Source organism: Polyodon spathula, chromosome 27 (assembly GCF_017654505.1).
Source record: "Polyodon spathula isolate WHYD16114869_AA chromosome 27, ASM1765450v1, whole genome shotgun sequence".
Classification (NCBI taxonomy): domain Eukaryota; kingdom Metazoa; phylum Chordata; class Actinopteri; order Acipenseriformes; family Polyodontidae; genus Polyodon; species Polyodon spathula.
This window is the reverse complement of record NC_054560.1, coordinates 8,443,301-8,468,300: the sequence shown is the minus strand read 5'-3', so window position 1 is coordinate 8,468,300 and position 25,000 is coordinate 8,443,301. Positions and strand designations below refer to the sequence as shown.

The 25,000-nt window shown below is 43.2% G+C and overlaps 1 protein-coding gene across 1 annotated transcript in view; it reads right to left on the bottom strand.

Annotated features, from left to right (window-relative positions):
• The window catches only part of map1sa (microtubule-associated protein 1Sa), a gene marked incomplete at its 3' end in the record, with an annotated part of 25,571 nt that continues 571 nt past the window's right edge, over positions 1-25,000 (bottom strand). The window contains exons 2-5 of the mRNA XM_041230347.1: positions 15,772-15,873; positions 4,044-4,126; positions 3,678-3,818; positions 1-3,195 (exon numbers count right to left, since the gene is read on the bottom strand). Coding sequence (XP_041086281.1) covers positions 1-3,195; positions 3,678-3,818; positions 4,044-4,126; positions 15,772-15,873 — 3,521 coding nt within the window. The remainder of the gene's footprint in view (positions 3,196-3,677; positions 3,819-4,043; positions 4,127-15,771; positions 15,874-25,000) is intronic.

Genomic DNA, 25,000 nt, shown 5'->3' with positions numbered 1-25,000 from the left:
CTTCTTCACCTTGGTTGCGTCCCGCTTGCCGTTCTTCGCCTGCTGCTCGGCTTCGGGGTCCACCATACAGGTGCCAGGCTGGGGGGGCAGGGGAGGGAGGTCCTTCATGGGGGCTGGAGGGGGATCCCGAGATGACAGGGCCCGATGGGAGGAACGCGACAGGGTGCGGTCCTGGGCAGGAAAGCTCTCTGAATCATCGTCCGAATCCAAGCCCCCATCTGCAGTGATTGAGGGGCAGTCTTCAGTACCGGGAGGCACGTCCGAGTCAGACTGGGTGGGTAGAGACTCGCTGGCAGAAGTGGGCGGTGTCTCGCAGTCCTGGGGAGCTTTGCGATTGGCACAGGACCGCCGCTCGGTTAGAGGCTTGGCCAGTTCCTGGGAAAGGTCGCTATCGTCAGAGAGCTCCCGAGGACTGGGGTTGACCAGGGGAGGGGTGAGCTGGTGTTCAAGGGATTTTGGGTGCTTGAACTCGCAGGGTGAGACCAGGCAGAGGTCAACGTCATGAGGAGGGAGCTCGGACAGAGGCAGGGCACCATGAGGTGGAGGTTTGCGCCCCTCCAAACCATCCCCGGGAGGCCGGACATTGTGGGACGTCCTCAGAGGCAGCGTCATTCCCACCTTGGCTTCCGGGTCCACAGAGTAGATGCCATTAGAGTAGGGTCGGTCGCTCATCTCCTCTTGGGGAGACTCGCTCACTGGCGGCAGTACCTGCTCAAACGACACCGACAAAGACTCGTCCACTTCCGTGGAGTGGGGGGACCCCACTTCGGCTGGGAAGGAGGAGGTGGTGATGGTGGAGGAGACATCAGGCATCATGTCCCTGAAGGGGCTAAGGGATAGGAAGCTGGACTGGTTGTACTGGGAGGAAGAAGAGTTTTCCATTCCAGACCTAGGGCAGCCAGACTCAGAATTCCTGCAAGAACCCAGAAGCTTCCCATCATCAAAGACCAGGCTGGAGATCTTCCCTCCTAAACTGCTTTCCTCTCCAGAGCCCAGGGCATCCTCTACTGGGGACTGGTTGAAAGGGGTATGACCGGCGCTGGCAGGACCCGAACCCTGAGGAGATACCATCTCCAGTGTCTTCTCATCCGAACTGGCACATGGGTCCTCCTGGCCGTTCTTTAGAAATCCATCCTTCAGTCCTCCCTCTAGTAGTATGTACTCTGTAGGGGTCAGGTCGAAGTTCGCACTATGGTCACTCTTTGGGGACTTTGCTAGTGGAGAAGCAGGGCCCAGGCTTTTGTTGGGGTTGGGGATAGCCTCCATATTGCGGAACTTCTCTGGGCTTTCAAGCTCTTCCTCTCCTGCCGTTTCTCCTTTATTTTGGTGATTAGTTCCATTGTCCCCTGGTGACCAATCGTGCTGGCTTTCTGCCCCGGTGATCCCTTCATCCATCAACTCTCCCTTGGCTTTATTGCCAGCATCTCCACCTTGCTCAACTTTGCTCTCCTCTTTAAGCTTCTCAAACTCTGCGGTCATGTCCTCAGGAGTGGACATCTTGGAACGTTCTGCATCCCCTTCTGAAGGACCAGCTGCTGGCTGGCTCTTGGGATCAGACTCCTTCTTAAGGGTCTTTGGTTTTGCACCTTTGGCCAGAGGTGTAGCTTTCCCTGTGGCTCCATCCTTCTTCAGTGTACCCGCTTTACCCGGTAGCTTTTTAGGGTCTGCTGCGGCAGCTGCACCACCCATGGATTTCTTGACGTCTTTGGCTGGCTGCTTGGTCACTTTTTTCTCCTCTGCTTTCACATCTTTTTTGACTTCCTTCTTTGCTTCCACCTTGAGGTCTTTCTTCAGTTTTGTGCTGACAGAGTCCTTCTTCACTAGTTCTTTCTTCCCCTCCCTTTTCTCTCCATTGTCATCTTTCTTAACAGGGACTTTCTCTTCCTTCTTGACCTCCTTTTTATCATCTTTTAAGGGATCCTTTTTGGCTGCTGGCTTCTCCTTTGTAGACTTTGGCTTCATGTCACCTTTTAGTTTGTCATCCCCTTCCTTTCCGGCTGCCCCTTCTTTTGGCAAGTCGCTCGATGCAGTTTTGACTTTTTCCTTACCTTTTGACTCTGGTTTCTTCTGACCCAATTTATCCTTCAGTGTACCACTACCAGATCTTGAATCTCTCGGACCAGACTTAAGACTCTCTCTGCTCTCAGTCCTCTTGGGTTGTTTGTCGGATTTGGGGGCATCCAGATCTTTCTGGCTCACCACTGGGTGCTTGAGACACTCCAGGTGTTTCATCTTTTCTAGGCCTTCCAAGATCTTGCCTTGAGGTGTGCAGCCGGGGAAGAGAACACGGATGATCTTTTCCAAAGGATTAGCAGGGTGCCAGATCAAAAGAGCACAGATGGAAGCCAGACACTCAGAGTCTTTGGGGGAACCGTTCCAAGGCCAGTTCTGCGTCAAGGCTTCTAGTTCCTTGCTGCCCTTAACAGGATTAAGAATGTACATCTCCAGACGGCCCACCCCCATCTTCTGGAAAAGGATGACTGGCTCCACCACAGCAGCGTTGCTCCGACAGAGAGGTTCTGGACGAATTCCCAACCTCTCCAGGTGCTGCAAGGTCAGTGCCACTTGATCGCAGCTCCTCAGCACTTTTGGATTGCTCTCTATGGTTTTAAGCCTCTCTGGGGCATTGAGAAACACCACCCCCAGCTCAGGGGAGATCAAATTCTTCAGCCAGTCCTCGTTGCTCTGGGATCCTGCGGACTGATCTTCCTCCAGCTCTGCAGTCTTCCTCTGCAGCAAGCTGTTGATCCCAGGCAGGTTGTCAATGCCAATGTGGGTCAGTAGTATGGCATCTATCCTGTCTAAATGGCGCACCAGTTTCCAGAAGCAGGACCTGGGATCGGAGCCCCCGTTGACCAGGACGTTGAATCCGTTAACTGCGAAAAAGGCAGAGTCCCCCCTCCCGCCTGGGAAGATGTAGCAGCATGGCTTGGAGAGCTTCAGGAAGCCCACCGTGTTGGGTTGCTCCAAGAGCTCGAAGGGAGAGCGGGGTTCGAGGGACTCCGAAAGGTATTCTGTGAACTCCTGTAGCCCCTCCATCTCGGGGAGGATGGCAGGGGGGTTGGATTTGATCTCGATGAAGTCTTGGAGGTTGTGTTTCTCCAGCACAGAGTTATTCCAGTCCCCACAGGCCGGACAAGCCAGGGTAAGACTGACTTTGTGTGTGGGGTCAGCTGAGCTCAGCAACTCACCAATCTGAGGGGGAAGGAAACAAAATCAGGTCAGGAACATAAATCCACACCACGGCTATAAATTCTAAATTCGAGCCAACAGAAAACATTTGGCAATGACATATACTGACAGCTACTACAGATCAGAACACCTTCAAGATACACTGCCAACTTAAATAGCTTCAAAATACAGGGATAGAAATGACAGCTTCACCCCTTCCAGGTTTTGCTACTTGATTAGCCAGATTGTATAGTTAAAGCTCAGATAAGCCTTATTAAAATCAAAGCAGAACCAGTAATGGATCAAACTGCTATGCAATGGGAGTCTTATTTTCAGTCCTGCATTGTACTGTTTTCTATGCAATTCAACAGTTACACAGTATCAATATTAAAAAATCAATAATATACAAGCCTTTAAATACAACAAAGCAAATAAGCAACAGTTAAAAAATATATATATATATATATATATAATATATATTAATTTTCTTGACCTGACTATTTGACCTCTTTGTCTGTGAAGATCTGAACGAAATCCTGGAGTGAGAAGCAGCCGGTCTGCAACACGAGGTCCCCAGTGTCCTCCACACACTGACCCGCAAGAACCAGCAGTTTGTGTCGTGAAACATCAGAGATCAGTCTCCGGACCTGCAGGGAAAGAGCTGGCTTATATATTCACCTACAGCAGAGCTGTGCAACCAACAGCTCTTTAGCCATGTATGGCTTATTGTGCTTCACAGTATGGCTCTCTTCATTTAGTTACCAGGAATGCCGCTCCCCTTTAACTTTAAATGAAGAACCCGGCTCCATAGGGGGAGCTCATGCTATTCTGCTGTAAAGCACTTTTAGAAATCCCTGGACACAGGGCCTCACCTCTGAGCACACAAAGTCATCCGAAGGGTTAACAACGACCTGCGTCTCAAGCACATCCCCGCTGTGGTGGAGGGTCCTCTGTCCTGGAAAAGGGAGACAAGGGAACGGATCAGCGCTTTGCTCTTGGCATGAACAATACTGTGGTCTGCACAGAGCGAGCAATGAATCAAACACTGGCTTCTGTAAAAACATTCCAATCAAGTGACTGATTCTAAATCTGACCACTGAATCCGACTTCATATCTATAATTTATACTGATTTAAGCCTTGAATATCTGTTGGCTTCCTCGCCTAAATTAGTTTAGAGCGTTCCTGTAAATGACCCAAACAACATACTTGTGAATTGGCCCAGTACAAATCATTCTGTACATAGCACGAGAGGGAACACTACGTCTAAACTGCGTCTGAGCCTCCTTAAATGAGTGGGTTTCATGGTTCCCCTATCCACTCAACTGTTTTGCTTGCAGGTGTGGCGCTAGAGAAAGTTAACCCTTTAACCCTTTGCAGTCTATTTATTCAGCACTTGTCAGGCGCGTCAGGTCCAGCTTATTTTCACATGCGCCGTTTATTTTACACGCGCAGTTTAAAATATTTTTCAGAGTAAAACAGGTTTAAAAAGCATTGAATCACAAAATGACACTCAGTATTGTATCTCCAGTCAAGCTCCACCCCACCCATAGATGTGCATACTGATAAATCCTCTCCTGATCACTTGTTTTATCACCAAACTCCTCAATAATGTGATCCAAGTCATTATTTTACTACTATACGATGTCAGAAAGCTCTGAAAATGTGTGTGATATTCTTTGAATGCAGGATGCAGAAGCAGCTACCTCCTTTGTTATGTCTGTTATCTCTGTAGTGGATGGGGCTATGAGATACGCCTTTTTTTCGGCTTCATTCGGTTCCTATCGGTCTCACTCGGCCATTGAAAGGTTTTCTTGGCTTTTTCCGGAGAAAAAACGACTAGAGACCAATGCTTTACACCTTTTGAGGGTCCAACATTGGATTGGAAAAGGAAAATTGCAATGGGGTACCTGGTCTGACACAGGACCGCAAAAGGGTTAATCCCCAAATATATGACCGAAGCTGTCTGTTACGAGCCACAACAGGTGGTCACCGATCTGCAAGCGGCCTTCTCCACAGGTACCGTGGATTTAAAATTGAACGCAGTAACAGACATAGAGGATTCCTGATGCAGACGGAAACACTGGAAATGAGGGGTTCCCAAAGGAAAGGGGGGTAAGAAAAGATAAAAAAAGGCAGCACACTGCTCCATGTTTAAACATCCAAAACGCTGGCTTCACCGTTCTGTTTAACTTTTGTTTCCTGAAGGGGGGGGGGGAGAAATAAGAGCGACACAGCAGTGTAGGAAATTGTGAATCTGGAAAGCAAACAAGGACTTAACGAGGGATTTAGTTCCAGAACATTTTAATATTTTTTGTATTTCTTTAAATTGGCCCACATTTCTTACTCAAGCCCATAACCCTTCTCACTGCAGAGCAGCAGGTTAATTATTTGTCCACATTTCACACGACAGCCACAGAAATTACAAACCACAGTACAGTTCAGACAAGCGCAACACCCACGGTGTTCCTTTAATCAACGTTAAACTGACCGACAGAAACTGGTTCCTAAACAACTCGGACCCACCTGTTCAGGATGTAATCTCCGTAAACTGAAGCACTTTTTGTTAAGCTCCTCCAAAAGATTCGAGTCTGAATCAGCAACTTCCCCCCATTATATTTTCAGTCAAGGTTATTGTAGTCAGCCTTGGGAGCTGGGGAGGCAGTTCACAGCTGGACACCCCCACCCCACTTCCTCAGCATCTCAACACAACTTCCTTCCTCTGTAGGCCCGAGGCCTGCTGACTAAGCTGGTTGCCATAACAATCGGGCCTACAGATACGGCACTGAAACCAAATACACCAAAGGTTTAGGTACACCTAAAACATGCATTGTCTTTAAGCTTCCCCTTAAATTCACTTAACTGGGAGTTAATATATATAGTTGGACCCGATTAAAAAGCTTTAGTAGGTTAGAAAGGTATAGGCTTGTTATACCATATAAACATATTAGACAATGTGTCTTCCAAAACCATTTTACATTCAAACTTCAGAAATGACTTTTTTAGAAAAAATAACATTAATAAAAAAAGTTAAAAAAATCACTAAAAATCACAGTAATTGCATTAGGTGGCTACCTGTAGCTGCAATTCTTATAATTCGAGCTTCTGACTTTCAGTTATAACCGATAAAACCTGAAAAAATATCTCCGAAACAAAAAAAATTAAAATCAGTGGAGCCAATAAACACTGAACAAACTGTGGAAATGGCTAATCAATTCATGTTGACTTTACCCTTTAACCATTAAAAAATAAAACCTACTACAAAAATAAACTTCTTCAACTTCAAGTATTCACCCCCCTTGGACTTTTCCACATTTTATTGTTACAACATGGAATAAAAATTGATTAAACTTGGAGTTTTTGCCACTGATCAACACAAAAAAAGTCCATAATGTCAAAGTGAAAAATAACCACTCTACAAATTGTTCTAAATTAAATTACAAATATAAAACAGAAAATAATTGATTGCATAACTATTCACCCCCTTTGCTATGACACACCTAAATAAGCTCTGGTGCAACCAATTGTCTTTAGAAGTCACATAATTAGTTGAATGGAGTCCACTTGTGTGCAATTAAGGTCTTTCACATAATTTCAGGTTAAACACACCTGTCTCTGGGAGGTCTCGCAGTTGGTTAGTACATTTCCTAACAAAAACTACATCATGAAGACGAAGGAACATTCAAAGCAAATCCAGAATAAGGTTCTTCAAAATTTGACTCATAGTATCCCGCTCTTCCCGTATCAAAGGGAGTTACAGTCTTCCACGGCTGAGCTTGGAGACACTGTGCATACGGCAACAATAGACCGGGTGCTTCACAAAACAGGCCTTTATTGGAGCGTGGCAAAAAGAAAGCCATTGTTGAAAGAACTCACATCAAATCTCGGCTAGAGTTTGCCAGAAGGCATGTGGGAGACTCTGAGACCAAGTGGAAGAACATTCTATGGTCTGATGAGACCAAAATAGAGCTTTTTGTCCTCAACTTTAAGCGGTACGTTTGGCACAAGCCTAACGCCGCACCTCATCCTGAGAACACCATCCCTACCGTGAAGCATGGTGGTGGCAGCATCATGCTATGAGGATGCTTCTCTGTGTCAGGGCCTGGAAAACTTGTGAAGACAGAGGTCAAAATGGATGCAGCAAAGTACAGAGAAATCCTGGAGGAAAACCTGCTGAAGTCTGCAAGAGACCTGGGACTTGGGAGAAAATTAATCTTTCACCAGGACAATGGCCCCAAACATACAGCCACACTGGAGTGGCTTAAAAACAAAAAGGTCAATGTCCTGGAGTGGCCCAGTCAAAGCCCAGACCTCAATCCAATTGAGAATATGTGGAGAGAGTTGAAAATTGCTGTTCACCAAAGGTCCCCATCCAACTTGACAGAGCTTGAGCAATTTTGCAAAGAATGGACAAAAATTGCAGTGTCCAGATGTGCAAAGCTGGTAGACTTATCCAGATAGACTCATGGCTGTAATTGCTGCCAAAGGTGCCTCTACCAAATATTGACTCAAGGGGGTGAATACTTATGCAATCAATTATTTTCTGTTTTGTATTTGAAATTAATTCAGAACAATTTGTAAATTTTATTTTTCACTTTGACATTATGGACTTTTGTGTTGATCAGTGGCAAAAACGCCCAATTAAATCCATTTTGATTCCCTGTTGTAACAAAATAAAATGTGCAAAAGTCCAAGGGGGTGAATACTTTTGAGAGTCACTGTACCTCCACGCTCAGATCACATGCAGGATTTGTTTTACCAGGTACGACATGTCTGACACGACATCAAAGCAGTAAATCTAGGACCAGAAGAGGACACACAATCGTTTGCCGTGACACAGCTGTCATGATTTCCTCAAACTGAAACAGACATTTGCAGAAAATTCCAAAACAAATGATGGACAAAAGATAAAACCCAAACAAAACAGAATTTTTTTTGTACAACGAAAAAGTGTTGGCGGCTTCAACACTAAGCCACACTTTGCTGTATTTATAGGATAACTCAAAAGTTAAGGCATGATTTCCATTACATGAAAGTAGATGTTGAATCAGCTCATTTTGCCTCCCCAGCGCATCAGCACAACGGCTGCGATGCTGGCTCCGGGGATCAACCCAGTGAGGTCTCCCCAGCGCATCAGCATGACAACCGTCTGGATTGAGCTAAGTAGGGTACATCGCTGGGGTCTTCAAGTGGGCACCTTCCACCCTCGGTGTTTTGTTTGACTAGCCCACAACACCTCAAGAGGGCTCAACAGTGATTCTGGAGTCCCAGCAGAGTCAGATTGAGTCCCTCCTCCTGACTTTGTTCTGCTTTTCTCTATTGCTTCCTCAACTGCCTCCTTTCTCTAACTAAGCGTTCAATATCCTGCTGCCGTCTAGACTTTCCAGGAATAGTTTGTACTTTTTCCTTCCTTTTTTCAATTCCAAACCTCCCGCTTCCATATGCGTAGATGATGTCCCCAAATTTATCCAGCTCCTTTTCAAATGTTCCATTTAACCTTTCCAAAGTAAAATAGAGATCCTTGTTTACTGTGTCCCACGCAGTTCTCACAAGCTCTTGGCCATTTAACTCTAGGCTTGAGCCCATTGAGGTTCTTCTCTCTCTTACGCTGGTTCGTCTGACCAGGTTCACAAGGATCATTAGGTTCCTCACTAGTTGTATCCATGCAAGTCCTCCTCACGTCTATGACAGGGGTGCTGATATCCTGTAAACTGTGGTTTGCTTCCTGTGGCTGGATTTCATTCGACTGACTTTGTAAGAAGTACTGATCAATGTGAGGCCCTTGTCCCTTAAGCATTTCATTATCCCTTGATGAATCTTCAAACCCCTGACCGTTGTTGCCTTGCTCCAGCTACCTGGTTGATTCTGGCTGCCCTCAGGAGGGATAACTGCGGCTTCATACTTAGTCTGGCTTTTAAGATGTTTCTAAAACCAGGGTTAGTTGATGAAAGGTGCTGGTGCTAGTACTAGCAGGCAAACACTCATACCCTAACCTAAACCTTTTGTAAAACAAAAGCATCCTAAGAAGCTGAATGGAAGTTTTAGTTAAAATATTGTATTTTTTTGTGTGTTAAATTACTCTGTGTAGACCACTTAATTTAATAATGATGCTAAACTGACTAACAGCCTAATAAAAAAAGTATCGAAAGAAAATAAAACGTTAGCCGAGTCTCTGAACGACTGTGAAACTGGAATAAGCAATAAACCAGGCGAAAAACAAGTATAAAAGAGACGCTGCGGACAGCTATCTGCAAGCTGCTTTAATGAGATGCTTCTGTGAGCAGGTCAGTTTGCTTTTATTGAACTATCTGGAAGCTATCTGCTTTAAATTAGATGCTTCTGTGAGCAGGTCAGTTTGCTTTTATTGAGGGAGCTTCATTTACTGTGCACGTATTGAAATGAGTTGTATTTGTCTGATTACTTTGCTGCTTCGTCGTCGGCATATTGATTGCATACAAGTGCAAGGGCCTTATCCACGGAGTCATATGTGTTCTAGTAACAGGCTGTAATAAACCAGCAGACAAATTGAGAACTCTGCTTATGTTTTCTGGAGGCTGGCGGCAGGCCTGATTTCCAGCTTCAGTTTATTGCTGACATAAAACCTGCATGATATTTTACATTAGAAGCGCTGCCTCATCAGAAACTTTTAGAATGCTGCCACACAGCAGTGACTTCGAACCCAATATGCAGAATAACTAACTGCAGTTTCAAAAACCATTGAGTCTCCTTGTAAACACATTGCTATGAGTGATGGAGTAACCCAGTATTGCTTCCAATTGTTCACATACTGTAGGGAGTATGATATTGTATAACCCTGAACCCGTGCAGTCTGTTCTATGTACCTCTCCATTTCACAAGGGGGGCAACTCTCTAAAGAATCTTTTCCTTTGATCTGATGGAATTCCTCAGATAAAAACTCCAAACTTTCCCCAAGGACAGTCCACAGTTGAAATTGCATACTCATAAGCACATCTATTAAAAATTGGGGGAGGAGCAATGTAAGATTTTTTTATTGAATTCCAGTCATCTGGGCTTTGGTGAATAAACTATGCAGCATGGAAAGATACACTTGGTACAGTAAAAGTGCACGGAGTCACATGGTTTCTTATCTTTCATAAGAGGGTCGCCTTTCTCTTCTTGCCCATTTCTCTGCGTCTCCCCATCAGCACTGACATTTTTAATCTCTTACACAAACTGTCTGACTCCAGTAGAAATGACAGTTCTGTTTAATAACCCTGAAGGATTTCCCTGCTGTAGCCAATGGTTCTTCAGGGCACAGTCAAAACAGGTCCCTAGTCCAGCTTGTGCACTGCACTGTGTGCTACCCACCTCCTGCCACAGGCTTCCAACCCCTTCCTGACACACTGCCCCCAGCAGCTTGCTTGCACAGACACAGTTTTAATTCACCTGAATCTGTGTACTTTTATACAGGGTTGAGACACAGTGCTTGTGTACGGGACAAATCCCTCGATCTGTAATCTTGCTCTTCAGTCCAGGAGAACAACCATCCCCTGACAGGCAGTGGGTCAAGCACTGGTTTCCAGTCCAGATCTCCCATAATGTATTATTGTTATTACACATGCAGTTGTATGTCAGTACCGTACACCTCCTGTACGTTACAGCTGTAAACAAAAATGAAAGCTAGCTGTATGATTAAAAAAACAGTCAAAACACCACGACCTACATCCACTGTGCCAAAACAAAATGCAAGTCCGGTATCTAGACAGACTCTTCAATATGATTACAGATTCTGACGCACTCAATACCTTGACCTTCATAAGGTTCTTACCTAGTTTCATTACAATTGGATAAGTGGTTAACTACATATGAATGTAAAATATTTCAGAGATGAAAATCTTTAACATGTGAAATGTGTCATGGAAGGACAGGCGACTCCAGGAAAATAAGTGTTGCTCTGCAGATTTTGCACAGCTGGGGAGTTGACTGTCAATCTTGTGTGTGCCTCTTGTCTTAGTACTTCCACTGGCGACAAGACTGCAGTAATCTCGAGACTACTGAAGATTTTAAAAGAACGTTATCCTTTGGAGTAAACCAATCTTAAAACCCAAATTCATGACATGAGAAAACAGGCTGCTGTCACTTAGTGACCTGAGACTCAGCAGCATGAGGAGCGGCCGAGCCAGAGACAGCTGGTCCAGTTGGACTGCGAGATTTCCAGCAGGCCCAGAGAAACCCGAGCCCCCTCGCTTCCACTCGGGAAGCGGCTGGATCCAGGCTCTCGAGCCCCCCGCGATACATTTCATCCACTGCTGTAGGCAGAGCACAGACTGTCGGGCTCACAGACAAATGGACTACTGTCACATTCCACGAGAGCCCAGCCAGCACGAGCAGCAGTCGCTCAGACAGCCCTGCAGGAGCAATCCTCTCCACGCAGGGGTTAATCCGGGTAGAGGAAGCCAGGGATGTGCCGACAGCAGCCTGGGCAACAGCTGGACAACCAGGAAAAGAGAAGGGCAGCTTTGCGGTCACAGCTAAGGGACGTTAACAAAGGTCTGAGATGGTGCGACACGGACCGCGTCAACAATCCGGACAAGGCTACAAGCGGAAGGCATTGTGACCTAGTGGTTAGAGCCGTGGGGCTGGGTGGGAGGCAGACAGTGAGGATTTGAACTTAAAGACTGGGTTGGAAGCAGTGTAGCTTCTGTGTAAAAACTGATGGACTTGGAGGGAAGCAGTGTGGCTTAGAAATGAGTTCAGAGGGATTGAGAGGCAGGCGGTATTAGCAAGTGGTTACAGCCAAGGAATCAAGAGGTCGACAGGCCCTCGGTTCTCTTTGGTTCAAAGTGCTGTGTTCACTCAAAAGGAGGACAACCTTGCATAAATATCGTCAAATAATAAACCAATATTAGCAGAAATCTTGGCTCACTCCTGCCAAGGATCGCAGCCCTGCCGATTCAACAGAGTCCCCATTGTGGGTGTCAGCAGACAGATGGCATCATTGCACAATCCACTCCAGGCTGTTTTCATTCTTTTATAGCCTCTCAACTGAACAGGGACCTAGAGAAGGGCTCAGTTGTTACAGGCAGTCAGACGCAAAACATTGCAGGCTATTTTTATTGCGCCTGAAGAAAAGGCCCTTTTTAAAAATATTTTCTTACAAAATAGCTGGAGACCAAGGCTAGTGCTGAACCAGAAAACATTGCCCACATATCCCAAAACCCGGAGATCGTTGTAAACACACCAGTTCCAACCCAAGACTGCTGTTTTAATCCAGGTACGAATTAAGATTTCATTTAAAGATCTGTTCTTCCAGACAGACGGACTGTGTAACAATCCATTTTATTGTGGTAGGTTGTCAATCATTAAACTTCCTTGCAGGAAAGTAAACCACAGTTGTCCATTACTCTCCTGGTACCTCACAATGCCAAACCGACAGCCTACAGCAGGAGATGTGGTCAAAACCAAGCTGCCTGCAATAAAATTTCACATATAAAATGCATCTAAGTCTGAAATAAAACGCAGTAGTGTGCTCTACGAATGTGCAAATTGTAATTTGTTAGGGTACAGGGTATAAATATAAGTAACACATTACAAGCATTGATGCATTATTCTGTCATAATTGGACTGGAATAGGTTTCTATAACAAATAGGTGTCAGATCAGTACTGTACTGACAAATAATACTTGCCACAGGTACATTCATACAGTGTCCATACAATCTGCTGGTGATGATGACCCACTATGAACACAGTACCCATCAACAGTAGAAACAACAAGACTTGCTGTCAGTGTTAGCCCTGGGAGATCATCTAATGGTTTTCTGAATGAAAGCACTGTTTTAGTTGCTACAGCAACCTCACCAGTAACCAGTAAACTATTCACTGCTTCTCCGACTCTCCTTACCTCTCTTTAACTTTCCCTCAGCCGAGGGACAGTGAGTGGTCTAGCAAAGTGGGCAGAGCTCAGGAACTAGGAGCACTTTCAGAATACTGTTCAGATGGAAATCAGAGTCCCGTTGCATAGCAGTTTGATCCATTCCTGGTTTTACTTTGTGTTTATTAAAACATCTGATCTTTTTACTGTACATACACACTGTGGCTAATCAAGCTTGCAGTAACACCTAGAATGGGTGAAACTGCAATGCAACAGGAGTCTTAATTCCATCCCTGTTGTTGAGAGCATGGGACTGCCTTCTGAGGGATTCAGACACTTTGTTCAGTTCTTTCATCATAGCCTCTCTGCCATGTTAATGCAGTGTCCCTGGGGTAAAGTGCAACAGCACACCAGACTGCAGTGACTCAATACAACTCTCCCTTAAACCTGACATCCAACACCCAACACCACAAAAAAATAAAATCAATGCTGAGTAACATGACATGGCCACAGACAATTAAATGTTCAGAAATACTGCTACTAATTTGCTCAGCCAATCCTCCTGCAAATCTGACTATACATCATTAATTTCATGCATTAATTTCAAGCCAGTTTGCATGCACATGCATCCATTTCGATGCAAAACGTAATCTGGAACGGAAAACTCCTTTCCAGCTCAGTCTGAAATGGGACACTGTGTTAAACCCTCTGTTTGGTAAGAACTTGTTTTGGACAGCAAGATCCTTGAAGCTGTAATCACATAAAAAAACTAAATACCACCACTGTTTTTAAATACATTGTGCTCGACCAATGCCAGTGGCATCACATGTTTGAGGCAAAAATATAACAGACTACCTGCACACACCAGTGAAGCAAGGCATTACTTGCAAATGGATTTGTAATGGGTTTAATGCACTGAAGGGATCCAAATTAGACCCAGCCTCTAAACTTAGAGGCACATGTGATTGAATGTATAATAAAGTGCATGTTTGTGCCTGTGTCTCTCTTGGCTATACTGCAGTCTGCAGCTCAGGAACAGGAGCTGGCTAGAGTCTCAGCTGCTTATTTACTCAGTCGCTTGACTCCTCTCCTCTCGGCTCTTATTTTTTCCTCCATGTGCTCCAGTCCTGGGGGAGCCTAAAAGCAGCCAGCACTATCAAAGTGACATGTTTACATCAAGGAGAGAGGCCAAAGACAGGACTATACCTTTCAGGGTGTCATACACAATTAAAAATCTTTTCAAAAGTAACCTACACAAACATGTTTGTTGCATACTGCATTCCTTTAACAATTTTTTGCTTCTCAAAAAATAGCCTGCCTCTTAAATTCGAGTACAGCATAGTGATGTGGATATTAAACGCCAACAAAAGACGCGACTGCCCAAGTACAGAAACAGCAACACGACACTGCTGAGTAAAAACAAACCAAGCTTCCTGAGGAATACCAAGAGAAACATTTACAATTTCAGCATTTCTAACAAACAGTACCAGCGGACAGATCAAAAATGCTGATCCGTTCAATACCATTGTGGTTGCTAGGTTACATGGTGCCTGATGCCGCGGAGTGTTGAGTCATGCTTGCTGATGCCAGGATGTGTGATGCCGTAAGTAAGTGAGGGGGGTGTGTACGACAGAGACGCCATCTGAAGTATTATGCAGTGCGCAGCACAATAAACAAGCTCCAAGGTTAATCTACATCAATGTTTCGTGTCAGTTTTGTACGATACAACAGCGTAATTGAGGTGAAACCTTTGTAAATGCAGATTTACTTATTTTTAATTTTTTCCTCAAATTGAGGCTGGTAAATTTGGGCTGTGTCTTAAATTCAAGGGCGTTTTAAATTCGAAGGAATTCGATAATTTGGGAGTCCACTGAACAAGTGTGATCTGCCATCTTCAGTTCCCCTGGGTGCCTGATTACATCTGTATAAATGACATGCAGCTCTATTCATATTTGAATATTGTGTGCGCAGTCAGGACAAGAGCTCTGTAATAAACAGATTATGTTAAGAAGCTTGTTCAAACATAATCCGTTAATTACAAATAGGTTTACTGCTAAAGGCAAACAGATTCCCCACCTACTACATTTTTCATTAAAAATAATAGAGATATTCCAATCCATTAACGTTTAAATGAATTGAAATCTCTTTCGTATCTCCAGCCAACATGTTTTCTCTTAAAATAGGTCAGCTTGGGCTTGTCCTGCTCCACCAACTCCAGTTTCTCATGGATCTGACAACCCAACAAAGCAAGATGAACCAAAACACTGCAATATTTTGATTTTGTATACAAATTCATCCGTTTTATCAGCGTAGTCCGTAATGTTAATATTGAAAACGTATGCTCTCCTACAGTAAGGGAGTCTGAAAGGCTCATTTGTACTTACTGTATTGGGTTTGCATACAGTACCCCCTGTTACAGTTGTTATTCGTACCAAGAATAGCATCTCATCCACAAATCCGCACCGATAGTTCATCTTAACAGGACCAAGATATAGCAGAACCAACTCATTGTAACATTTAAAACTAATTTAGATTAACTTTAGATTAAACTTTCATGACTTTACGGCCTTCAATATGGCAGCTAATCCGTAGTACAACAAAACAAACAAACAAAAAAAAACCACCACACACAGGTCACTGTGAGCTACGCACACAAAGCCTGGAGAGGTTGTAGGAGCAAACATCCCTGCAAAGTTGAATCAAATTCCAAAGCACAATTCCACTTGCATGTGAAATGTCTCTGACCCGTGCAGATGATAGATGTTTTACCTTTGACCTCCTCGGAGAAGGAGGCGGAGTGGCGCGACACGAAGAGCTTGAGCTGCTCGTCCAGGTTGCAGGCGGTCAGCTCCACGTCCCACGAGCGGATCCCTGGGAGGAGGAAAGAGAGACGGGGGCGTTAGAGACAGACAGATCTACACATTGAACCAATACTTCACACTCTGCACAGAAACCAGCAATTCCAGCAAACAGAGACGGGCTTCGGACAGAGGGTAGGAGACACTTCTCTACATGAAGAGTGCTGCCAAGACATGCTGCTGATGCTGAACATCAGGATCCTGCAAGACCCGACTTGACAAAGTTTAGCACAGATGGGCAGAAAGACTTCCACTCATTCAAACGTGTTTATATGTAAAACACTACCAGTCAAACCTGGACTCAATTACAATGATATTGTGTTCAGTTACAATTAGTTACAATTATGCTGCCGCAATTAAAACTTTTAATTACATTAAAAAATAGTAATCACAGGTAAAAATACAGAAACGCACCTATATAACTAATGGGATCACCAAGAGTGGTTGAAAATATGAGGTTACTGATTGCTCTGTGTAAAACAACATGGAACTGCGAATGATTAAGCTTGGAGAGGTGTGTAATTGATCAATTACACTGCAATTGCAATTACAAATTATACAATTACAATTGTACTTGACCAGCTCTGAAAGTCAGCCTGAATTACCAGTTCAACAATAAAACTCATTCAATATGATCTAAAACCATTACAAACCAAGTCAAGCAGACAAACGTCTTTTCCAAAGGTCTTAGGCAAATGGCATGAGAACTACGCATTAATGAACTACCCATCCAAGTTCAAGTTCAGGGAATGCAGTAGGCAGGGTCAGTGTTTTAAACATCCACTCTGCAAGCAGATCGCAGCCATTCTTTAATAGCGGGATCCAACAGGCAGGCAGGCAACCAGGCAGCGCCAGCTACAGTCCAGCAATCCTCCCATCAGCCAGCCAGTCAGTCGGACAGGCCCTGTCAGCTCTATACTGTTTAATCAGATTAAGTATTCCACCCCCCTTAAATCATTTGGATTAATCTCAAAAAGGATAAAGCTGCTGTAAGTGAAAATGCAACTCAGCTTCCTTTACCATCTTATCTGTCAGCACCCTCCACTACAAGAGGATTTCAAACGAACACTAATTAGACATGGCTGGAACAGACAGCTGGTTCAATTAAATAAATTAAGACCCAAAGGCGTCTGCTTGTCTGAGTTCAATTTTCCTCAATTCTAGGTGGTCACAAGACTAAAATATGTAGCAACCGGGGGCAGACTGCAATTCTATGGGTTGCCATACAGACCAAACCAAACAATGTCGTAAAAATCAAGACGACTGGAGTATACCCTGCGTCCACAACTCCAGCCCAATAATGACCGATTGTGTGTGTGTGTGTGTGACTGGAAGCCTCAGCTAAAGGGTTAACAGGAGAGAATTCACTCCCTGTGGTGGAAGATTACAATCCCCAGGCAGCAGCAAGATGAACTGTTTGGGCACAGAATGAGCTGCATCGCTGCTGCTCCTTCACGATTGGCTTTAAAACAGCAGGAAAAGCATTCCCGAGACCAGATCACCTTATAAGGTTCCCTGTCAGTTTCAACGGCACCCTGCCATTGATGCTTCACACAGTACCTCTCTCAAAGTGGATTTTTATGTAACATGGCACTACTGAATCAAGTTTTCCAGTGTTCAGTTGAGTGTTTTTTTTTAATATACTCATGTCTGATAAAATAGGACCATACAGCAGAAAAACAGAAATAGGGCGATTCACAAAGCAGCTCAGATTGTAATGATATCCAAATTACATTTCTAGAAGACTGCATTCTGCTTTGGTTGGAATAAAATAATAAAAGCAATTAAAAGCAGTTCATCCACTTGCCGGGGAAATTAAAAGTTGCAAACGAAATGAAACCCAGGAACGGTCTCTTTCATCTGCTCCTGGAATCTGTGCAGTCCAGGGCCTGCCTGCAATCAGAGTTGTTTAAATGGTCTACTGTACTCTGCAGCACTGCTCAGTACTGGAAGACAACACTCGAGGACTCTGCGCTTTCCAGCCTGTGATATTACTGCTAGGGCGAATAAGAGGTAAGGATTTGAAAGCATTTGTTAGCCTTCCTGTGAGCAGTAAGTGTAATGTGATTAATGTGCTTGTGAGATGGGTCTGGAATCAGCAAGAGGCTGCTTGCAAAGAGATCCCCGGTCTTTCCAATCTGTCAACACTCTGCATCTCCAGCAGGGAAGCTTTGAATTTCAAAAAGAAGACGAGAAGCTCCAGCTTTCAGAACAAGGTAGGCAGCCTTTCAGTAGACTCTGCCTTTGTGACGCAAGCAACAGCAGCAAACATCCAAATCAAAAAACGCTGAAGCAGTTTAACTATTTCGATGCCGACAAACTGCAGTTTCGCAATACAAAGGACTACAAAAAGGAGCTCTGCGTCTTTAAGACGGACAGCCCCCTTTGTTTCCTCAGCAGCCGGTGGCGACGACTCACATTATCGCTGCAGCTCATCACCTTCCCTGTTGAAGGCGTTTATCTGAGATCACAAGCATGGAGTCCAGGTTTACAGAAACACCCAGAGCTCTAATCCAGTCCTCACTGCGCATCCCTTCTAGCTCTGGTGCTACTGTGTGGAGCAGCGTGATCTCAGAGCAGAGACACGGAGGTATTTGTTTATATATGGAACTCTAATACACTGGAGGTGATTTAATTTATAAATCCAATTAGCACCCCCACCCCGATGTTACTGTAAGCACGGTCTCGCAGTCTGCATGGTGCAAAAGACAAGCTTTCAATATTGTTCCTGGAATTACCAAGTCATTCCAGACAAAGCGTAGAAATCTTGTTTTAATGCACAGAAGCATTAACTTACAAAGTACTGACAGGCAAACGTAGATGACGTTATCCACTTGAGTACCACTCTGCTCCCTTAAACAAAATCAGCTCACATTCAAATACATGCACAATACTGGAATAGCATGTGACTGGCAACACGTTGTATGTTGTCAGATATTCAGTAATCAAGGGATCTGAGGCAATCTATCTCGGATGCTTGCATAAGTTACTGTAGATTCTGCATACTTGGTGTTAAAGAAATGCAAATTAAAGCCCTGGATGTCACCCAGATCAGTGCAGGCGGCAAGCCTGTGTACACTACAGTGCATGCAATGGATGCATTAAAGGCTATACAAAATGTACTTGAAAAAACATCTAAGAAATATGATATCGTCTTTCTGAAAGGGAAGGGATTTTGTCACTAATCTTTCTTAACCACACAGCCCATTCTGAGCGCTCAGCTGTTCTAGTGCTGTAACGACGGGTAAATATAGTCGCAATTAATTCCTTGCCAACAGTGCCGGCTCCAAAGCAATTGACCAAATTAGTACAATTGGGCAGGTTATTAAAACTGGACATTTGGAACTTAGAAGATACATGCAGCTGAACAACCCGTGTGTTATTAACAGCGCAGAATCATTGTGTGCTCAGTGTGTCGAGTGCTCCACTGTGAGTCTCTGCTGCAAGACTCCACTGAAGCCTGGTCTCCTCCCTCGCACCATCTGCACAGCACTCAGCAGCCACAAACCCACTCCCAGACAGCAGCCTCTTCCGCGGCACTCGCCCAGCACACACACACTCCATAAAGAGACATACGGCCAGCTTGCAGAGACATGCTTTCTACTGCTAATTCTGCTACAGTATTAACACAGCATAATCCCGCTTATTTTATGCTGATACAATAAACCCTACACATACCAATCACTGCCAGCCTTGCAGGCAAAGAAACACTGCACACTAAAGCATTATTGAGGCACTGTATTTCATTGAGAATGACATTTAGAAACACTGCACACTAAAGCATTATTGAGGCACTGTATTTCATTGAGAATGACATTTAGAAACACTGCACACTAAAGCATTATTGAGGCACTGTATTTCATTGAGAATGACATTTAGAAACACTGCACACTAAAGCATTATTGAAGCACTGTATTTCATTGAGAATGACATTTAGAAACACTGCACACTAAAGCATTATTGAAGCACTGTATTTCATTGATTGATATTTAGGTACCAAACACTATTTGTATTCTGCATTAAGTCTGGCACTAGTGGGGTGGGTTGTTACTCCACGAATATTATGAAGCAAAGGATCACTCCGTTAAAGTAAGTTACTGCTTTTCATATGTAAATATCTATTAACGTCTCTTACGTTAATAAAGAGAGATAGACAGACATAGATAGACATTTTTGGAAAAATTAGAGTTAAACACATGCACGACATCTGTCAAATTGTCATATCGTTGTCCACCACTAATTCAAAAGGATCAGTGACTGCTGTTATGACCGTATATAGAAGTGATAGTTCTTGAAGACACGTTTCAATAAGTTATTGGCAGTATTAAAATATTTTCTAGTCCAGTTTCCTCAGATCACACACAGGTACAGAGACACCCTCAAGGGCACATGCTAAGGAGTGCCCATCATTCTATTTCGCACAAGTGGATGAGCAATTTAGGCTTTACTGTGGCCCAAGGGAGAGGAAGCAGAGCCAGCACTCATTGCAATGTTTAAGGCTGATATAAAGGAGCTGTTTATCAGTTACTCTCTCCGCCTCAATCGCCTGTTTATTGAACCAGAGAACTCCCCCATGGAACCCACAGCCTGGACCTGTCCTTGGAATGCAGTGCACTTCACTGACACTTTGGGTCCTGCTTTGGTTTATTCATTAGAAATGCTTACATTGCAAACCTTGAATACCACACTGGAAGGCATTAATTCCCAACACACATCGATGCACGATTTGCCAGGAAACGCAGACCTTGTTTACAGTCTAGTTTGTTTCCATTTGTCAGAGCTTTAGCTGCAGGGAAACAAGATTCCTCTAAAAAATATTTTTTTAGGCTTACAGGAAACTACTGGACACCCAGCACAAGTAAATGATCCTACTCTGAACCTAATGCAATGTATACGTATAACGTATAATGGCAAAACCGCCCTCCACTTCTTACCATCACTAATGTCATATCATTTACACAAACGTGTCAGGCTGGGCTGGTGAAAACACACAGGAACAACAGTTCACACAGATATAGTCCTTCACAATATACACACAGTGTTGGAAAACATGGATTGAGAATTGATTAGGGGTTTGCTATGCATGTGGACTAGCAGAGCTATACTGGTGTTCTTTTCTGAAAAGAGACTAATATTGCAGATAGCAGACTGTTTGGTTCAAATTGCATGTACTGCTAACCACTGATAGAGACGATGCGTCTACAAACTGCCCAACAATGACTGCAAGCTAATGAGATAACAATGCTGTGGACTAGAAGGGAACAGGCTCTAGACTTCAGAGAGATCAAAAGAGATAATCCCACTGGCATCAAAGGGGGTCGCAAGGAGATAACAAAAGGCAGATGTATGGACCTTTTGTCTCCAGGAGTGTGAAGAATGCACTGAGTTCAGAGGTTGTCACATTAGACTACACACACACACACACACACACACTAAATTAACAGAATAAAGTGTTGTACCTTGACCATTGGTTAAGTGTAAGAGAAAGGGGAGGTGGACCATCTATACAGAAGGGTATTTAATGTCATGCAAACATTGTAATTTTGAGTATTCTGCTTGTCCTGTACCTGGGACCAGACTCCCTGCATATTTCAATAAACCTGGCAACTGATTGAAGAAAAGGACTCTGTGCATTTTCTTGAATCTACTTACTCACCATCTATTTTTTTGTAAGTTACTTCATTGGCGAGCCACCTGCGGACTGTTTCCTGAAACTTTTTTTTCAAAATACCGGGGGGTTGATACTTGATTACGGAGAAACCTTTTTTGCAAGCCTGTATCCCATGAAGAGGACCAGGACAAAGCAGACAGAAGGAGACTGTTTCTACTTTCAGCTCAGACGGTGTGGAGAATCTTTGAATCAGGACTTCAGATCGAACATATAACCACGTACATTGGTGAGTAGTTACTGGTTTTTTGTTTTATATGCAGTTTTTAGAATGTAGTGAGAATCAAGGGTAAAGTATGAAAGAGGACTTTTGACTACTTGATAATTCATGTACATTGAGGACACAATTAGTTAAGACTGCTTAATTAAAAGTGTATTGACTATTAGGACTTTAGGTATGAAAGAGGACCTCTGGAATCCTAAAAAAAGTCATGAGTAAATCGTGTAGTGTTATGACGTGCCAGTAGAGTTTATTGGACTAGTTACACGGACTTGTATTGCTCAACAGGTACGGGCATACTCGGATTTATGTTTTATGTTTGTTTTTGAGAAGATTTGTTACACTTGTTTTGTCTTTGTTTGTACTGTTTGGTTTATATGTCACGATAAGGGGGCAATAGGATAAGCCTCTTATTTAACTGTCCACATTAGGTGGTACAAATAAGGAACAATCAGACAATAAGTTCCAGTTAAGCCCAATAGCACATACAAAAGTGTAAATTAAATGTGCAATAAACCAAAATAAAATTTTATACTTCCTTAAGCATAGCTTTAAACACTGATCATTGGTAACAACAAGACAAACTAAAAAGTTTTGTGTTGTTGGGGGTCATTAACTCCAAATATGTTAAAATATAATATTGACGGTCATCAAATGGATGACTGGAGAATATGGAACATAGGCTATGTTTTAAAACATGGCAAAAAGGGAAGATATGTACAGAACAGTAATGTACATGTTCATGTAACAGATCAGGAGTGTGTGTCTCATAAGAAGAAAAAGACAAAGGCAATTCAAGACTGGTAGCCCACAAAAAACAAAAACAAAACAAAAAAAAAAAAACTAATGCTAAAGATTCTATATCAACTTTGAGGAATACATGTTGTAAAAATAAAATTAAAAGGTCACATTAAAATGTAATTAAGAAGTTGTTTATTAATGATTGTTTGAGTAATTCTGATTTTACTCAAGCGTGGAGATAAAGTAACTTCTTAGTAAAACTACGTACTAATAAGTTGTTTATTAATGATTGTTTGAGTAATTCTGATTTTGCTTAAGCGTGGAGATAAAGTAACTTCTTAGTAAAACTACGTACTAAGAACCAGCACGAATACTTATTGTCTTGCCCCGATCATAAGAGGGTTTGATAAGGGAAAGAGATCCAGGTTAATTGATGAATTGTTTGACTGCAAAAGAATGGCTAACCTTTGGACTGAAACAGTAACACAAATATACAAAGGAACAATGAAAAAGTTTATGTTGGATTATATTGATATACACAGAGCTTTTTGTTTTTCTAAAGGTTAACTAGAAAAGAAAGTGCAGAGAGGGAGAGAGAGAGATAATGTAGAGATTGCTGCTACATTGACTGCTTGAAAGAAACACTTAAGAAGAAAACAAATGTTTCTGTCGATCAATAAATCTGAAACTAAGTAAATCAACCTTGAAATATTTTATTAAAATATTTTCATGAAGCAAGTTAAGTGTTTGTCTGTGAATTTTATGTTTAAGACATGGGTGAATTTTATGAATCACCTATGAATACATATTTGAAACCACAGATCACATGAGAATGAAACAGAAATGATGGCGCAAGGGATTTTACAGTGCAGTATAGGACTGTAGGCTTAGTGGATGGTGGTACTGGATAATCAGCAGTACTGATTATGGAAAGTTTTTAGAAACTTGTAAATTCAGAGGTTGTCACATTATGTGACTACACCACACACACACACACACACACACACTAAATTAACAGAATAAAGTGTGAGTTGTACCTTGACCATTGGTTAAGTGTAAGAGAAAGGGGAGGTGGACCATCTATACAGAAGGGTATTTAATGTCATGCAAACATTGTAATTTTGAGTGTTGTTTGTCCTGTACCTGGGACCAGACTCCCTGCATATTTCAATAAACCTGGCAACTGATTGAAGAAAAGGACTCTGTGCATTTTCTTGAATCTACTTACTCACCATCTATTTTTTGTAAGTTACTTCACACAGCATCTCTGAAGCCTCTGTTTTGGATTCATAATGTATCTCTGAGCTGCCTATTTCCTCCGGACCACACTGAAACCAAGCCCTCTCAGTGAGCAATATCCCCATTAAACCAAACTGAAATAAAGTATATATATTATTCATGTACTTCCAGGACTGTCATTGTGAGACTTCATAAAGGCAACTGCTGCCAAGGGCTATAGCAGTTGGAAGCTGTCACATTATCTTCCATTTACAAATCACTGCAAAGCTAACAATGCTGCAAGCCTAATGAGATAACAATGCTGGGACTAGAAGGGACAGGACTCTAGGACTTCAGAGAGAATCAAAGAGATAATCCCACTGCATCAAGGGGGGTCGCAAGGAGATACAAAAGGCATATGATGGACTTTTGGTCTCCAGGAGTGTAAGAATGCAGCTGAGTTCAGAGTTGTACATTTAGACTAACTTTTATAAGGAGTGAGAAGAATGCACTGTGCTCATACCCTCTACCCAGAAGGAGGGAGAGGACACTGCACTGGTTAATAAAACAAGTACGTTAGAAACAGTTCCAACAATCACAGTGGTAATAACTCCCATTGCATAGCAGTTTGATCCATTTCTGGTTTCACTATGAGTTTAGTAAGACCCACCTGTGCTTGTTAACTATATGCACAGGCTAATCGAGCCTGAATTAAAACCTGGAATGGGTGAAACTGCTATGCAATAGGAGTCTTATTACCATCCCTGCTGGGTGGTGCTGGCTGGTATAAGGAGATGAAAAATAAATCAGTGCTTTTGATTTAAATAACTTAGGAGAAAGAATAACATGTCCTGAGAATCCTGTTGTCCATGATGGCAGCTCTGCCCAAACCTGGCAGACTTCACATGCTCTGCAATTGCACCAGCGTGGCACAGCTGTCAAGGGGCTTTTTAATCACCTTGTACAAAACAAAGAGCAATACTGTTTAAAACTGCCTCACACGTGAACATCTGGGTCGTCTGCACAATGCATTCTTTTCAGATCTGTACTGATAACCTGATTGGGTGCATGTGTATGCCATGTCCTCAGCAGGAGAGCCAGTTTATTTGTGAAGAGGTCTTTGTATAGACCCCGTTGCCCTATATTAAAACCGTACCCTTCTTCGTGATTCTCTAGCACTGTGGAGACAGCCAGCCCAGCTCAAGTACACACTGCCTGTGCTTGTGTGGGAGCGGTCCTGCAAGGGTTGAGTGCATGCTGGTCCGTGGCTCAAACAAGAGCCAGGGCACTAAA